Raw genomic sequence first — 16,485 nt, 5'->3', positions numbered from 1 at the left:
AGAAAACATGAATAAATACCAATTAATTACACAAGTATATCAACCAATGAGATACTAATTAACTTTAGCCAAGCCAAAGAGACAATTGTAGCCTTGGCATTACACAAAACAAAGCATGTAGGAACTAAAGAGGAATATCCAACCACCCTTCAAAAGTGTGTTCCACAAAAGTGCTTTTGTTTACTGTGGTTTTTAATGAAAGAGGCTTGTCCTTTCTAAGCATATTTTAATGGCTTATTAATTTGGAAGAATGGGGGAATGATGGGGGGGAAGGATCTTAACACATGAGGGCAATTATCCACACCAAGTGTTCATGATCCCGAATCTAATCATAGCCTCTTTAGACTATTTATTTATTTATTTTTTTAATTTTTTTCTCTCAAAAATCTCACTTCACATCTTCTTCCCATAAAGATTCTCTCTCTCTCTCTCTCTCTCTCTCTCTCTTCTTTGGATAATTTATGTACAAGTCCCTGTCCCTTCTGATAATTTCAAAAAAGCTTATAATTCTCATCTTTCGTTATATAAGTTTTTGAATTTTTTGTTTTTCACTCATAAAAAATTCCTACAGAGCATTTTTTCATAAATTGGTGCTATTAATAGTATTCCAGTCTAGTTCTATATATATATATATATATATATATATATATATATATATATAATATATATATATAAATATATATATATATATATATATATTAATCACTGAAAATAAATTATAAAACATAAAGAGGAATAAAAGATAGACTATTAGCAGAATTTATTCCTAATTGTACCGAAAGACGCTCGGATTGAACTTTTTGCAAGAAAAATGTTAATTTAAAGGACGTTTTTTTTTTTTTGTTTGAAAGTTACGGACTTCATGGAAATTACCTTAAAAGTTAGGGACCTGCATGCAAATTTCTCTTCCTTTGGCTTAAGTTTTGCCTTTTAATGTGATTAGAACTAAGCTCCATCTTTAGCTAATCACCTTATTAAAGCACAATGGTCATGATTAGTGTCATCCTTGGGTGCATGTTAGTCGCATAAGTAGGTCGGTTTTAGCACCTAATTGTTTTTGACTCGCAAATGGTCCTACACTTCATGTAATTAAAAGAGAGAAATAAAGCTTAGCACGTTGTAACTTGTTATGTGCTGTACATGACCAATGTAGAACCATCCTTAATTTAATTCTTTTGCTCATGATTTTCATGCACGCTTGTATTTATTAGGACCACATGATTATTTTCTGAGGGTTAATTGTGGTCATTTTTTGGTTACTCAACAAAGATGATTGTGACTTTTCAACTTTTTTTTTTCTTTTTTCAATTATTAGTTGTGAGCAAGTTAAGTACTCCAGGGTTTGCTACTATGATTTTGTAAGAAGTTGGCTTTGGTTTCTGTTTTGGGCTGGTTGTGATCTGTAGAACGCAGCTAAAGATTTCGTTCATATCTTTTACGGAGGCGACTTGCGCTAGAACGCGATAAGTTTCGGATTGTAGAGGTTGGTTCACGTGTTCTCGGATCGTCCACGAAAGCCTTTTAATACTCCAAGCCCGTAGTAGATCGTGCTACGAACGAGTTAAATCTATAATCCATTATTTTAAGACCCTCTATAAGCAATAGGTTAATGGAGGATGTATTTTTGCTCTCTCACAAGATAGCTTGCAAATTTTTCACGAACTTATAAGTATTTTTTTCTATTTTTTCTTTGTTTATATATTATGAAAGAATCTCCCGTATATTTCTAAGGAATTCTAACACCCTAATAGATAAGTAGAAGATTAGATCGAATCGGTTTATGATTGCTATTATAATTAATATGATTATAATATTTCTCTAATTAGCTTTCCAAGTTAAAACCGAGAATAAATTTAGTCCAATTAATTAAACAATATAATAATCGTCGGATTGAACCCGATCACGGGCGCACCCGATTCGGTTTAACCGAATGCCAACATGATCTAAACTAATTTTAGTTTGCGAAGCCAAACCCAAATTCTCACTATATATTCTGGAGTTGAATTTAGTGGAAACCAAACCCAGCCAAACATGGCTGCTTTCAAAATTTGTTTGCCAATAGCAGCTTCTTGCTGAGCTTTGTTTTGTGTTTTTTTTTCCCTTCCATTTTTTAAATGGAACAATAGCCAAATAATTAAAAGGTTTGCAATAAACTTCAAATTCTAAGCTTTTCGTTACAACAATAAAAAACTATGCATGCCTTTACTACCATATTTTGGGACCAAGCTGGTCTTTACTGTGAAATGTGGTATTATACGTTTAATCAATGTAGACAACTTTATGTCCTGAACGATAGACCAAATTTACTGAGAGCTTAATAGTTTATGCCTAAGATATAAAGTTTGAAGCTTAGTTGCTTTCCAATTCCAACTGAGTTCATATCTAACGCACTGTCATGTGTTAGTTTTGTCTCTATCTAAAAGTTATAATATTTGCGAGGCATCAATGAGAAAGTTTTTATTGAAATTTTATCCCAACAAACACAGAAATAATAAGTCGATCTTAATTTAAATATTTTAATCAAATTTTAAAATCATATTAAAAGGACTAAACCCATATATATATATATATATATATATATATATTAAACTGTAATTCGCGATGCTTGAAAAAAAAATAAAAAAAAAAAGAAAAAAAACTCCAAAACCAGCTGAAGCAGCTTTTATATGAAAATTATTATTTTCTTTTCCTCGAGACACTTGTGAGTACAGTGACTTAAGACGCAATCTCCCTAGAACACAACCATGTGCTTCAATTCCCGAGGCCAAGTGTCTGGAAGGCACTGTCACGAGTCACAGGTGTTAGCCCAACGCAACCACAATTGCACACGTATTCTTGGATTTCGCTGTTCACCAAATTGTAAATTCCGATCCGTACTAAATTACTGTAAGTTTATACGCATATTTGTTTTAAAAAGTCGGATTGAACAGCAACCAAAAATTATAAAATATATATTTTTAATAGTGTTTTTTTTTTTAAGAGATAGATAGCACGATACCCGCTTTGTTTATTTCATTTAGAAATAAATTTAGCTAGAAATATAAATCAACTAGGATTCGAAGAATTTGGAATCTTGGGTACCAACCACCAAATTCTTTGCCACTTGCTCTAGGGATGGTTGGTATATTTTTAATAGTGTTGATCAAGTCTAACAGAGCCGATCGTCGATCGATTTAAAAGTCGTATCATTAAAAATAACTTGGTACTACGGATGCCTCCATACTACCGATAGTACAGTAGTGTAGCTCTATATATAGAGAGAGAGAGAGTTCGGCTATGGTGCTTTTAAAATCACCAAACACTTGGTGTATATATTATATATATTAATAATATTATATATTATATATATCTATATATATATAATATATATATATATAAAAGATAGAGAGAGAGACATGTGTGTGTCTTAAGCTATGGTTTGGCTTGTAATTTTTTTAGCTGTTAGAATCTATTTCTCCCACCCCCCCCCTGGATCATTTTCAACTCATTAATATTATAACTATTCAACCACGCACTGCCCCACTCAAAGCCTAGAGGCCCACATCATCGCTAATCGTATATTGCTTAATTCAATGGCTAAAAATCTGCAGCATTCATAAGTTGGTATTTAAAAGCATAGGAGCTCAATATATATATATAATATATATATATATATATATATATATATATATTATAGAAATTGAGGCTCACTATGCTCTTTACAAGCACCAAAAATAAAATTGAGCTCTTATGTTTTTTAATCAGTACAAGTTATATTGATATTGTAGGTTTTAGACGTTGATTAGAGATGTGGCGGTTAGTCTATTAATAGCTGGTCCTCTAGGGTTGAGTTGGCATGTTATATATATATAGAATTGAACTCGTAACATGCTTTTAAAAGTACCAGTCATTGGTGGGGTTGTAAGGTTTTATGACACTTGAATTAAGAGATATGCGGTTAGGATGATAGTGGTCTCTTAAGGTTAGGGTGATGGTAGTATTATCTAATAGGTGAAATGACCAAGAGAGATTCTCTAACGGTCGGAAACTTATAAGGCACATACTATTGGGCTTTTAAAACATCCCAGAGCGCTCTCTCTCTCCTCGGATCGTCTCTCTCTCTCTCTATATATATATATATATATATATATATATGTATATATATAATTAGGCTATTATATTATCAATAGTACCATTTTATTTTCGATATTAGAATGTTCAAATTAACTATCCACACCATTAAATATGATTTATGGTATATACAGTTTTTAGAAATAAAGTTTTAATTTTTTTCGACATCGTTTATTTAATAAGAAAATTATGTCAAAATGAACGGTTGAAATTGAACAATTTTTAAATTCAAGATCAAAAATATTGATCTTGATATAGATAGTTTAAAATATTTTCTATCAAAATTTGAATGCATTTAGATTCTTCTACACCGTTAAACTAGAAACTCGTCATACTAATCATTGAAAATTGACAATTTTGAAATTATTTAATCATAAAGTAAACTATGTTGAAAAAAAAAAAATTATATTCGTAAAAATTTTAAATATTCTAAATTAGTTTGAATAATATAGATAGTTGATTGGAACATTTTAAAATTAAAAAATGAGACTATAATACTAAAATTTCGATACTATAAATAGTATAAAAGTTTAGCTCAATATATATATATATATAACAATGTTTAACTTTTTTTTATAATTATATGTATCTCTTTCATTAAAAACTAACTCGGATCTCACACGTGCCCACTGAGGAGACAAGCTCGAGTGGTGGGCCGTGGGGGGCCGTGGTAATCCTGCACACCGCGTAAAAGATGATGCTATATCGCACCAATCGACTGTAGTTGCACGTGCGAACCCTTCCAAAAAGAATAATTATTGCCTCGATTTCCTTTCCTAAAATAATTTACAATTCCTTCGAAGGAAAAAAAGAGATTGTAGTTATTTCAAGTTTTAATCCCCCACATGCATAATTCTTATAATATTTTCTTTAACAATCCTTAATCTATATCTATATTATATATAAAAATGGATAGAAATTTGAAGTTGACAAACAAAATTCTAGATGGAATAAAAAAAAAATCTTATACACATTTTTTTATAAAAAAAATAACTAAAAACAAACCAGTTTTGAAAAATAGAATGGTTTAAAAATAGACCTATCAAATCAAAAATCATTTAAATTTAAATAATAAAATTTTGAGATTTATTCATCAATCTAAATCTAAATTTAAACATTAAAATCAATTTAAACTCTAAATTTTGACAATATATAAAAAAATTATATGTTATGCAATACATATAAAAATATTTACGGTATAATTAACCATATTGGAAATATACTTAGAAACAAATCAAATTTAGAAATTAAAGAAATCAATTAAAAAATAGATCGACTTATACCTTCAACAACCATTTAGATTCTAGGTACAAATTCAAAATTAATTTTAACATAAAATTTATAATTAAATTTAACTTAATCTATATAAAAGTAACGTGCAACGCATGCATCCTATAACTAGTTAAATAAAAGGAAATGCTATTTCGGTTGAAAATGTTGCACTTTATCTCAGTAGGTGGTGACGAGGAAAGTGTATATGCAAAAATTTCCCCTCATAAACTAAAAGAAAATGTCATAATTAATTTCCTACTTTACTATTACATCGAATTGAACCAAAACATTAAAATAAGCATATGGAAAGATTTTACGTTAATTATAATTAGTAATTCTAAAAGCTGTGCTAACAATCAACTTATTTTAGTCAAGTTTCTCATTCTCTACATGGTTTCTAAAATTTTGTGTTTATTTATTATTAATATGTTGATTCATAATGTAGAGCATTGTGATCCGTCTATACATGCATTCGAAGGGACTTCTTGGTTAATTACTTACAAGTTGCATCATCCACAGCTGCTTCATCTTCAACTATGTCCGATTCTAAATGAAGTTGGTGATACAGCGGTTGGAGCGAATAGTTTAAGATAAAAAAAATAGAGAAATGATTTGGTACTTTATTATTAAAAAAATAAAATAGATCTTAACCGTTGATTGATAGAGGGAAAAGATGTAATTTTAACATTTAGCAGGTAAATGGGTTGCATCATTCGAGGTTATTTCGGTAATTAAACTATACAGCATTTAAAGAAACTTTTAATTAATATCCTAATTTATTCATTAATTTGCACTAATTTAGAAAATTGATTGATTACCCTAATTTAGGCATTAATTTACGCATTTAGTTTAGAAATTTTAGTGTTTCTAAAATTTAGGCATTAATTTAAATTATAGGAATTTTAGAAATAGTTCTATTTCTAAATACATTGAATTTAAATATTAAATATTAAATATTTAAAATTAAAAAAATGAAATTTAAGTTAGAGGAATTTTGTATTACAATTTAAAAAATTTGTAATGTTGATAAATATTTTAATTCAACATACTTAATATGTTTAAGAAAATTTTTAAACTTCTAAAGTTTAGACATTAATTTTGTATCACTTATTTTAAAAAAAATTGAATGTAGGTAAAAAAATTATAAATTAAATGTATTTAATATGTTAAAAAAAATTAGAATTGTTCTACTTTAGACATTAATTTTGTATCATTATCAAAAATATTGTAATGTTGGTAAATATTTAAATTTAACATATTTTATATGTTTACAAAATTATGAATTCATCTTAGACATTAATTTTGTATTACTAATTTAAAAAATTGAGTGTGGGCAAAATATTTAAATTCAACATATTTAATATGTTTAAAAATATAAGAATTTTTCTAATTTAGATATTAATTCTTTATCACTATTTAAAAAATTTAATGTGGATAATTGATTAGAATATAGGTATAATTCAGATTTATTCTTAGAATAGAATTGTATGGAAATTTAATTAGTAAAAATTAATCTTTTAAAATAATAAGATAATGTATTGTAATTTAAAATATAAATTGAAAACAATAAATTTGAAGTTTAGAATCTAAAAATAAATAGAAACCTCAATAAATTTAAATAGTGTAGTGCAATTTAAAACTTACCATTAAATTTAAACTGTATAATTAAATTTTAAGCTTATATAAATTTCCACCATAGAGTTTTTACTAGAGTAAACAAAATTAGAAATGATGATAATTAAATAAATTTAGTATTGAACAAATCTAGACTATTTGTATATTTTATCAATTTGATCAATCCAATTAATTTGATTTATTAAATTGATTTTGACTCTTATCTTTAAAATTTTTTAATTTTTAGTTGATTTTTTAAATTTTAGTTTGTTACCTTTTGGTTTATAATTAGCTTCTTAACTTTTATTATTCATTTTAATTAAATTAGTATGAATGATTTAAAACCAGATTGAACTGATTGATTCGACTGATCAGACTTTAAACTATTCTATCAAAGATCTGATTTCAATCCATTAAACTAAATAAGATTAAGAACAATTTGGAACCGTTAATAATAATAAATGTTTTAAACAGAATGATATTTTAACTGTTAGAGCTAATAAATATTTTAAACATAATTTTAAACATAAAAATTAAAAAGATTAGGATTACTATTTAGAAAAAAAATGGTTAGAAATTTGAATTCGAACCCGACTAACAATTACAAAATCTATTTCCGAACTCGACAGATTTCAAAAATCCATATCTAAATCCGAAACTAACCAATTTTTCGAAACCCAAAACCAAATCCAAACCGGAAGACTGGAACCGAAACAATTATTTCTTTTTACCATATTTCAAAATATTTTATATTAAATTTTAAATTTTAAAATATAAATTTGAATATAATATTAAACTTTATATATAATTCGGGTTGGATTCAAGATGGATATAGAAAAAATCCATAGTTGGTTCACAAAATAATCTCACTTTCTTGTTGTCAAATAATTTGAAAATTTTCTTATATGAAATGCCAAATATGAGAGGAAAGATAAAGAGAGAAAAAAGAAATAAAGAGAGAATAAAAATTTTGATAATATAATAAAGATAAAACGACTAAATTGCTCATGTATTAAAATACAAAAATATATTTTTTTGAGGTACCTGGTGACCGGTACCTTTCCTAAAATGACTTGCTATTACATGTCACAATTTTAAGAAAACTAAATCTGAACCGTTGAATGAGAGTGAATGGATGGTAACGAAAAAAAAAAAAGTATAATAGCATTACTCAAAAAAATATACTTACTTTTCATTTCTTAGCTGTAATACAGCTATTATATAGAAGAAAAACGAAATCTACAAATTTAGCTTAAAACTAGGCGCAACCAAAACCAAAAATATTTCTTGTTGCAACGCTCTTTTAATTACATAATGATTAAATACAAATATATAAATATTGCAACAGTGTATTTATAACTATTTCAAACATTAGATCCTTTTTCTTTCTCACTCTCATCGTTCTTTGTCCTTATCTGAGCCGTGTAAAGACAAAAGAAACTGCGTTACACGTGGCAGGGTGCAGTAACTTTTCCTAGTGGGGGGCAAACTCGGCTTTAGCTGGAACCTGGATAAGCTCGAACGGAGCCCATCTTCCTTGGCCCACTACAAACTCTGGGCCCGCAATGTGGGCCCACACATAATCAAACCAAGATCAGCTCCACCACAGCCGTCCATCGCACCTCGGGTGATTACAGCCGTCCGATCGAGAGATTGGAATTGCAGTGTCGTATAGGCGAAGATCGATTCCGAGACCAAATTGTTAAGAATAATAGCATCATACCAGAAGGAGACAGAAACCCCATCCTATATATGTATATAGCAGTCACGTGTAAATCGCAGTAAACATATATAATATTGTAGGAATTTTTTTGCGTACAAACCGCTGAACCAAACGCACCCTTTTAGAGTCTTAGCTAATACACAGCTGCGGTGGAAACCGTTGGTGTCATACGTCGATCGACTGCGGTGGACCACGGACGGACAAACACTTATGCTGGATGATACAAACCATCTGATGTGAGTGTCTAATTTGGCTTATTGTGTTTACAAGGATCTCATCCTTACTATATTCCCTAATACTGGTGTTATATATATAGTAGCCACAACAAATAATGCACATAGTGGAGACATTAGGCGCTATGCACTAGTCTTCATACATGAGCTCTATATAATTTTGTGAGGGTGACTACAATTATTAATGAACAAAAAAACAATAGGATATGTGTGGGATTTCCAATTTCAAGTGGCTACGAAAATGTATCTAAATTTGTGTGTCGCTTACGATGAGACAAGTAATATAGTTTTGAATTAAGAAGCGTTTGATACCGTCGACATGGAATAATAACAAGAGGAGTGGGGACAAGTGACTTGAGAATATGTCCTTCTTAGGGTGGCAATTGTGGGAAGTAATAATCCAAACTTCGCAAAAATTCGATTGACAATAAATTTCATCTATAAGTAGTTTTTTTTTAAGTTAAAAAGTTATTTTGTATTAATTCATATTGGGTGCTCGGTTAGTTTAAATCATGGATAATGAGCTCCTTGAAAACATAGATAGTGAGGCTAACATCTCTTAGTAGTTTTATTTAAAGTCCAATATATATTCTTTATATTATTCTACTTTAGTGTTAAGATCCTGGGTTCTACAACAAACAGTATCAGAGTAAATATCGCTTCCAACAGCAACTTGGTCCATTTTTCTACATGCATGCATTTGTTCTTTTATTCTTGATGTTGAAACATTGATAATTTTGATGTTCATTATGTCATAGGTTAATTATTTAAACAAATACACATAATTGCTATTGTGTAATTTGACTTTGGACCTCATCTACATATGTGAAGGAAGTGGCATAGAGCTAACATCTATGTTAGAATAATAATCCAAACTTAATTAAAATATAATTAGAGATAAGTTTAAATCTTTTATTTGATTATGATTAGGATTCATAGTTATTCAAAGTAAAAATTGGATTTATCATTTGTTATGACTTGATAGCTATATATAGTTAGGTATGGATTAATTAAGTGATTAAGCCACAGTAGACATCACTACATGTGTGTAGCACAATCCATTTCCACTGTAATCTTTCATATTTTTAGAGCATGTTCCTCTCGTACTAGCTAAAAGATATCCTTGAATACCCTTCATAAAAATGAGAATAAGACAACAGTTACAAATATGGCTAAAGCATCAGACGCAAGTGGATTGGATACATAGAGGGGGGGCTTATCCTCTTTTAAACTTCCTAGCGTTGCTATTCCCTGTTCTATTCTCTTCCTCTTTTTAAAATTAATTGAGTGCTCCTTTTTAGATAAGCCACCAAACCATGTGCCTGGGTTACCCCCACCATGGTGGTGGAGGATCACTTCACAAGAAAGACAAAAGAAATGAAACAAAAAGAGGTAGGAAAAAAAAGAAAAAGCATAAGCCATTTTAGAGAGAGAGAGAGAGAGAGAGAGAGAGAAAGAGAGAGAGGTGGCACCATGCCATAGTGAAAGAGAAGGACAAGAAGAAGAAATTATTGCCTGCACTGGCTGTATTGCATGCAGAATCATTTTAAGTTTCTGTTTGGACGTCAGAATAAGTTATTTAAGAATATTGCATGCAATTTTAGGATTTTTCTTTGTTATTGGCATCTAGGAGTTTGTATTTAGTTTTTTATAAGGATTTGGCGTCTATGATTTATCGGAATAGTGAAATCCACCTATGATCTTATTTATCTTATTCTAAGAAAAAGACTTGAAAGCCGAATATATATGCAGCATTAATAAGCATCCGATCGTATTCATAACCTACCATTTACTATATTTTTCTTAAATAAACAAAAGAGATATGCCAAACGAGTAAACTCTATAAACAAGCCTTAAAACTAGAATCTAATGACCCTTTTATTACCGCAACTAGACAATAAAGTTTTAAAATGCATGATTTTTTCACAGGGGCTCTTTATGCGTACGTAATAGATCATATATATATAGCTCTCAATTATGAATCCAGCTACTATATTATCAATAGTACTATGCACTTGGTGCTATCGAGCTTTTCACCGTTAGATCTACCTATTTGATTATCTTCATTCGTTAGATTATACTATTCAACCAACCACTCACTTAATCTTAGAGATCACTATTATTCTAACCGCATATTTCTTCATTCAAGATCCGAAAACTTAATAATAACACTAATGAGTTGGTGCTATTAATTGTACAGTAGTCTAATTATATCTATTGTATTAGACATTAATTTCAAAATATTGGATATCACAAATTAGATGTAATGCATATATAGAGTGTATGTATGCATACAGTGGGTGCAGGGAATAATTTTTCGATAAGAAAGGCTTTATTACAACGCAAAAGCTATCACTGAGCGTGACAGAGACAAAGGGCGGTGCTCTCTGGAAAGAGAAGGATCAAAAAAAGGAGAGATTGTACGTTTTGTGATGCATTGATTCATGCAGTGTTATATATGTACACATGAATATTTACATAAAAGGGTTGGTGGCTTTCTTTTCAACAAAGCTAGCAAGCCCCAAACCATGCAAGGGCGTTGGGATCTCTTCCATTAGGGCATCTGGGTCCATTTGTTGTGCTCATTGGTTGTTGTTGCATCAGCATGTGAAAAAGCTTTGTGGAGAAGCTGCTTTTGTAAAAGGGGCTTGTGAGACCACAAACGAGCCACAGAAACAGGCCATGTGATGACCTAAGCTATGAGATGAGTTGAAGTCAAACTGGTGGAACCTGTTTGGTGACACACCACATACCACTTTTTACTTCCTCTTCTTTTTTCGTTTTTTTTTTTTTTGCTAAGAGCCCCACACCACAGTTTTGAGTCACTTAACATGACCTAATTTTTCTTTTTTCTCTTTTTTTTTTTTTTTTTTGAATCAATCAGTGGGAGAACATGCCCATTTTTGAGGAGTTGGATGTGGGCTCTCAAATTCCACACCCTTAGTATGGCACATGCTTGGCATTTTGGGCTCTCAATTTTGTTATGAGATTTAAATGTTAATGGTCGAAATTGTTAAATATATTTTTGTATCATTTTCTACCAAACTGATTCAATGAATAACAATAATAATAAGGCATTACAGCCATGCTTGAGCTTGTGGATTTTCAATTTTTTGGATAAAAAAAGCAAACACGAAGATATACAGTGAATTGTTTTTAATTAATCTTTTTGTACTTTAGGTTATAAGTAACCATCATATGCTGCATAAAGAAGCATCTTGAGCGGTCTTTATCAAGGCCAAATATGCCTGCAAACTAGGCAGAGCACTTTTTTATGTTAAGAGCACCACATAACGGTTTGTATCTTTGGCTTTTCAATCCCACAAGATCATACCTCATAATGCATTCCACCTCTAGGTACAAATTATCCACTCCACCTTAAAAAAGAATCAACTCCAAATCACTTTTAGCAATACATGTATTCTTACAGACTGTCACTAGAGCAAACGGCAAAGAACTTGGTGGTTGATACCTGAGACCCAAGTTCGAATTCTAGTTGATTCACATTTTCAGCTAAGTTTATTTCTAAATGGAAATAAACGAAGCGGGTAGCATGCTACCTTTCTCTCAAAAAAAAAAAAAAAAGCAATACATGTATTCTTATCAAGTATGATAACAAGAGACATAAAATCGTTCTTTCTCATGATAATCACTTTAAAGCATGTAATTATACACGCTAACAGTTAATAGAATGTAAAGAAACTATACCGTTCTCGCAGCGATTACAAAGAAAAACATGAGGCACATTTTCCTCATTCGGAATCCCTACACATCTTGTATGTTGCCAAACCTCGCAGATATCACAGCAAACCATCCTCTCACCATCTTCATCCCGCGCACCGCATAAACATTCAACGCTCACACTATTGTTATCTCCTCCTTCGTAAGTCTCGAGCTGACCGCCATTTCCCTCAACTCTTCCCTCAACAACAACTATACTTCCCGATTCAATCAAACCGAAGACCAAATCTTCGTCCCGACCGCCAATTCCGACCACTACTTCCGCGACGAAGCTCTTCAAGCCCCAATACATCTCACTAAAATATCTTTGAACCTCTAACTTTAGATCAGCAATAGTTGCATTAGTAGAAATAGCTATAGTCTCATAAGGAGGCAAATCCTTCATGATGTTCTTTCCTTCATTAGGTCCTACATTTTTCACATGAATTGTACAATTTAGACTTGTACAATTAGGGCATCCAATTGTATACTTCTTTGGTTGTAAACCATCTTGATAGTCCTTGACAAAATGTTTAGTGTCTAGAACCATCCTCACTGCCACTGGAATTGCCCCAAATACCCCTGTGGTTAATGCTACCCCAGGCTCTTTAAGTATGTGCTTGTATAGGTGCAACAAATCCCTCATGAGTTGAACTCTGGTTAATTGGAACCTCAACTTCATCTTATTCCCATTTAAATTATTTGGTAAAACATTGGATAGATCCTCTAAACAGTATTCTAATACTTTGGTCACCGGATTCACAGTTCGACGAACTATGTAATTTCCAACTATCTGGTTTCCAAGTGATTTGAGAACGTAGTCGAGAAGGCCGGTATCTCCAATATAAACTCTCGCGGCATCCCTCACCTCTTGCCTTGTGACCCATTTAAGCTCGAACTTCTTCTTCAGTGCTTCGACGATCACCTGTGTCGAATATTAAGAAAAAAAAAAACAATATTCTAGAATGAAATGTGGCTCTTTGCGTGTATCAGAGAAAAAGGTCCTCACGAAAAGAAATGTCTAACCACTAAATTCTACATCCACGTATTACGTTATGGTAAACAAATCTTTGTAAAATTGAACATAAAGTATTGAAATATCGTCATTTAATAGTTAGTTTAACAAATGTAGAGAAAACGATTGTTTCACGGAACCTGCGTGGCCATCTCTACTCGTTTCATCGACCATCTACAATTGGCCTCATTGTATATCCCATGGTAATCCAACGCAGTGAGCGATTTTGTAGGGAGGTGGGGCTTCAACTCTATCATGAAGTGGAATAACTCCCCGAGTGTTTGGAGTACATTGCTACTGATGTTCTGGTATTTACCGATAATCATAGGGATCTCGTGAGCTGAATAGGCCAAGCGAGGGACGAGTAGGTAGAGAGGAAGAGATTGTAGCGCCGCAAGAGAGTTCTGGTACATTTGTTGATCGAGCCCGTAGGTTCCTCGGCCAAATTTGTAGCCCCATCGACCAAACCAGGTTCCGCCGTAGGCTATTCCATGGATTAATCTGAGCTCCATGTTTCCTTTTCGTGCATTGTCAATGAGACTTATCTTCCTGAAAGCATAGGAATTAGAAATGTTTAATTAGTGTTACCCAAAAACAAAACCAATTAATTAAAACTTTAGAAGTATCTACATTCAAATACAACTATGCATTACCCACTCATCCACTCTATCTTATCTCATACTTTAGATTTTACCATTAAATGAATTATAAATATATATATATATATATATACACTTTTTTTTATTGGAAAGTCGGAAGGTGAAAAAGAAAGTATTAAATGAAAAAGACGTTGAATGGATTGTCATCAGTATATAGATATACAGGTGCACTGGTGCAGTAATGTATCGTCGATAAATGCGACACAACTTTTAATAGTTTTGGAAAATCAAGATAAATCTCTCTTCTCATTATGGCCTCTTGAGCTTTCCTTTTATATTTAATTTTCTAGGGTTGAGTTTCTAAAGATCCATTTAAAAATAGTTATTGGGCCTATATTTGGAAATTGTGGGCTCTCCATTGTCCTTGTACTACACTACTACTAAACATTTCTATCCAGAATCCAGTTAAACTCATACTAAGGCCCAGATGCCCCCAAAATATGGGTAAACTTTATATTTTGGCATTGTTCAACTGATATAACTCTTTAAGCCATTTCACGTTATATCATTCTGATACCAAATATAATGATCCGGTTCACTAATATTAATAACTTGTTAAGCCTAAACTACTCGCCTACATTGCTTAACTCCAAATAATTAGCATCAAAGAATTTAAAAATCAATAAAGCATTTACTTTGTTACTTTGATCGAATTAGAAATGCCATTGACTACTTATGTTGGCAAAGTGGATTTTGTAGATTATCTATGGCATAGAGAGGTATCTAGCTAAAACAATATGGCAACATCTCATATACACAACATTTACCTTTCATTTATTAAGGGGACATCTAATGAATCAAATTTCCCTTTTTGAATGAATTGGAAGGATATTGCCATACTTATTATACCTTATTTCCCTCTCATTGTAAAAGGAAGAGAAGAGGAACACAAAGCTACCTTGCTCGCAATGCGACGCATATTCGATCCCATAAGTCTACGATCTGATGCCCGGAAACAAGATCAGAACCCCCTTCAAAGCCATTTATGCATACAATGTGGCCGAAACCATTCGAATGCATCAAACCATGCATCATATTTCTTTTTGGACTCGTCGTTTTCGATACTAGTCCTGCTTTTTCCAAACCATTTTCATGTATCTCAATGCTCAGCCCCTCAGATTCTACTGTTGATTCCTTTTTGGGCAGCACAAAGTGAAACCTCTTGTTGCAGATCATATTTCCACCCCAACCTACAAAATGAAATTAAGGCCTCAAAATGTACTTCATATCATAACTCTTCGTGTAACTACTTTCATTTTTCTCAGTAAACGAAAGATAAAATAATAAATTAAGAAGCGTAAAATGCGATACCAACGAATCGACATAAGCGACAGTGACGATAGGGAGACTTTTCGACATCCTCTTCCACAATGAACAGCCTTACTAAACTAGAAGGATGGTGGTGCAGTTCGAGCTGAAACGACCAACACTGCGCTTCCCCTTGTGCGACACTCTCCGAGTTCCCGAACCCTAGAAGGGCTCTCATGTTCTCATGAAATGAGCCATCGAAAAGGGCAGGGTGTCCTGGTTCGCAAAAGGTTTCAAATCTAAAGACGCGCTCCCTTTTCTTTCTCTTTCGCGAACCTCCAAGGGTGATAACCATCTTATTAGCCATAGCAAAAAAGTTGATCAGAAGTAATCGAAGTTGCGCTCTCTATGATGTGTTAAAAAGTTTTTTTCACATGCTATGCTCACACAATTAGTGCTTAGATATTAATTTAAAGCTAAGCATATAAGAAGATGATTATCACTATGGTAGCCTACTTTTAGCATGATCCAAATCTAAACTACAAGGAATAATTCGTTCACATAGAGTGTGAGGAATAGAATCCTCTTTTTATAATCCTTGAGAAATTAGGTTTTGAAGGTCATAAGTTATCGACGGTGTCCGATAAAATCTCTAGGATTAGGAATATTGTGATATGTGAGAGAAATGGATTGAGCTTTGGGTAACTAACTTTAAAGGCACATAGTTTACAAGAGGAGAGGGTGTGTAAGTGGTGCTTATTATTCAATTGTTGGGGTGGAATGCATGCACAGGAACTTCCGGACCATGTGGAAGTGTGAAGTGAATATTCCAACTTCTATATTAGTTAGGTGAATCAAATGGATTTTGTGAACAATGAAAATATACTATAA

At 31.9% G+C, this 16,485-nt stretch overlaps 1 protein-coding gene across 1 annotated transcript; it reads right to left on the bottom strand.

Moving 5' to 3' along the window:
- On the bottom strand, nt 12,582-16,445 carry LOC109706709 (PHD finger protein PERSISTENT TAPETAL CELL 1). Its single transcript, XM_020227676.1, has 4 exons — nt 15,658-16,445; nt 15,245-15,536; nt 13,828-14,236; nt 12,582-13,597 (listed from the first exon to the last, which is right to left on the bottom strand). The coding sequence occupies exons 1-4, from the start codon at nt 15,959-15,961 to the stop codon at nt 12,629-12,631; spliced, it is 1,974 nt and encodes a 657-aa protein (XP_020083265.1). The 5' UTR covers nt 15,962-16,445; the 3' UTR covers nt 12,582-12,628.

Source organism: Ananas comosus, linkage group 2 (assembly GCF_001540865.1).
Source record: "Ananas comosus cultivar F153 linkage group 2, ASM154086v1, whole genome shotgun sequence".
NCBI lineage: Eukaryota > Viridiplantae > Streptophyta > Magnoliopsida > Poales > Bromeliaceae > Ananas > Ananas comosus.
The sequence above is the reverse complement of the archived record's forward strand: the minus strand, read 5'-3'. Positions and strand labels throughout refer to the sequence as shown.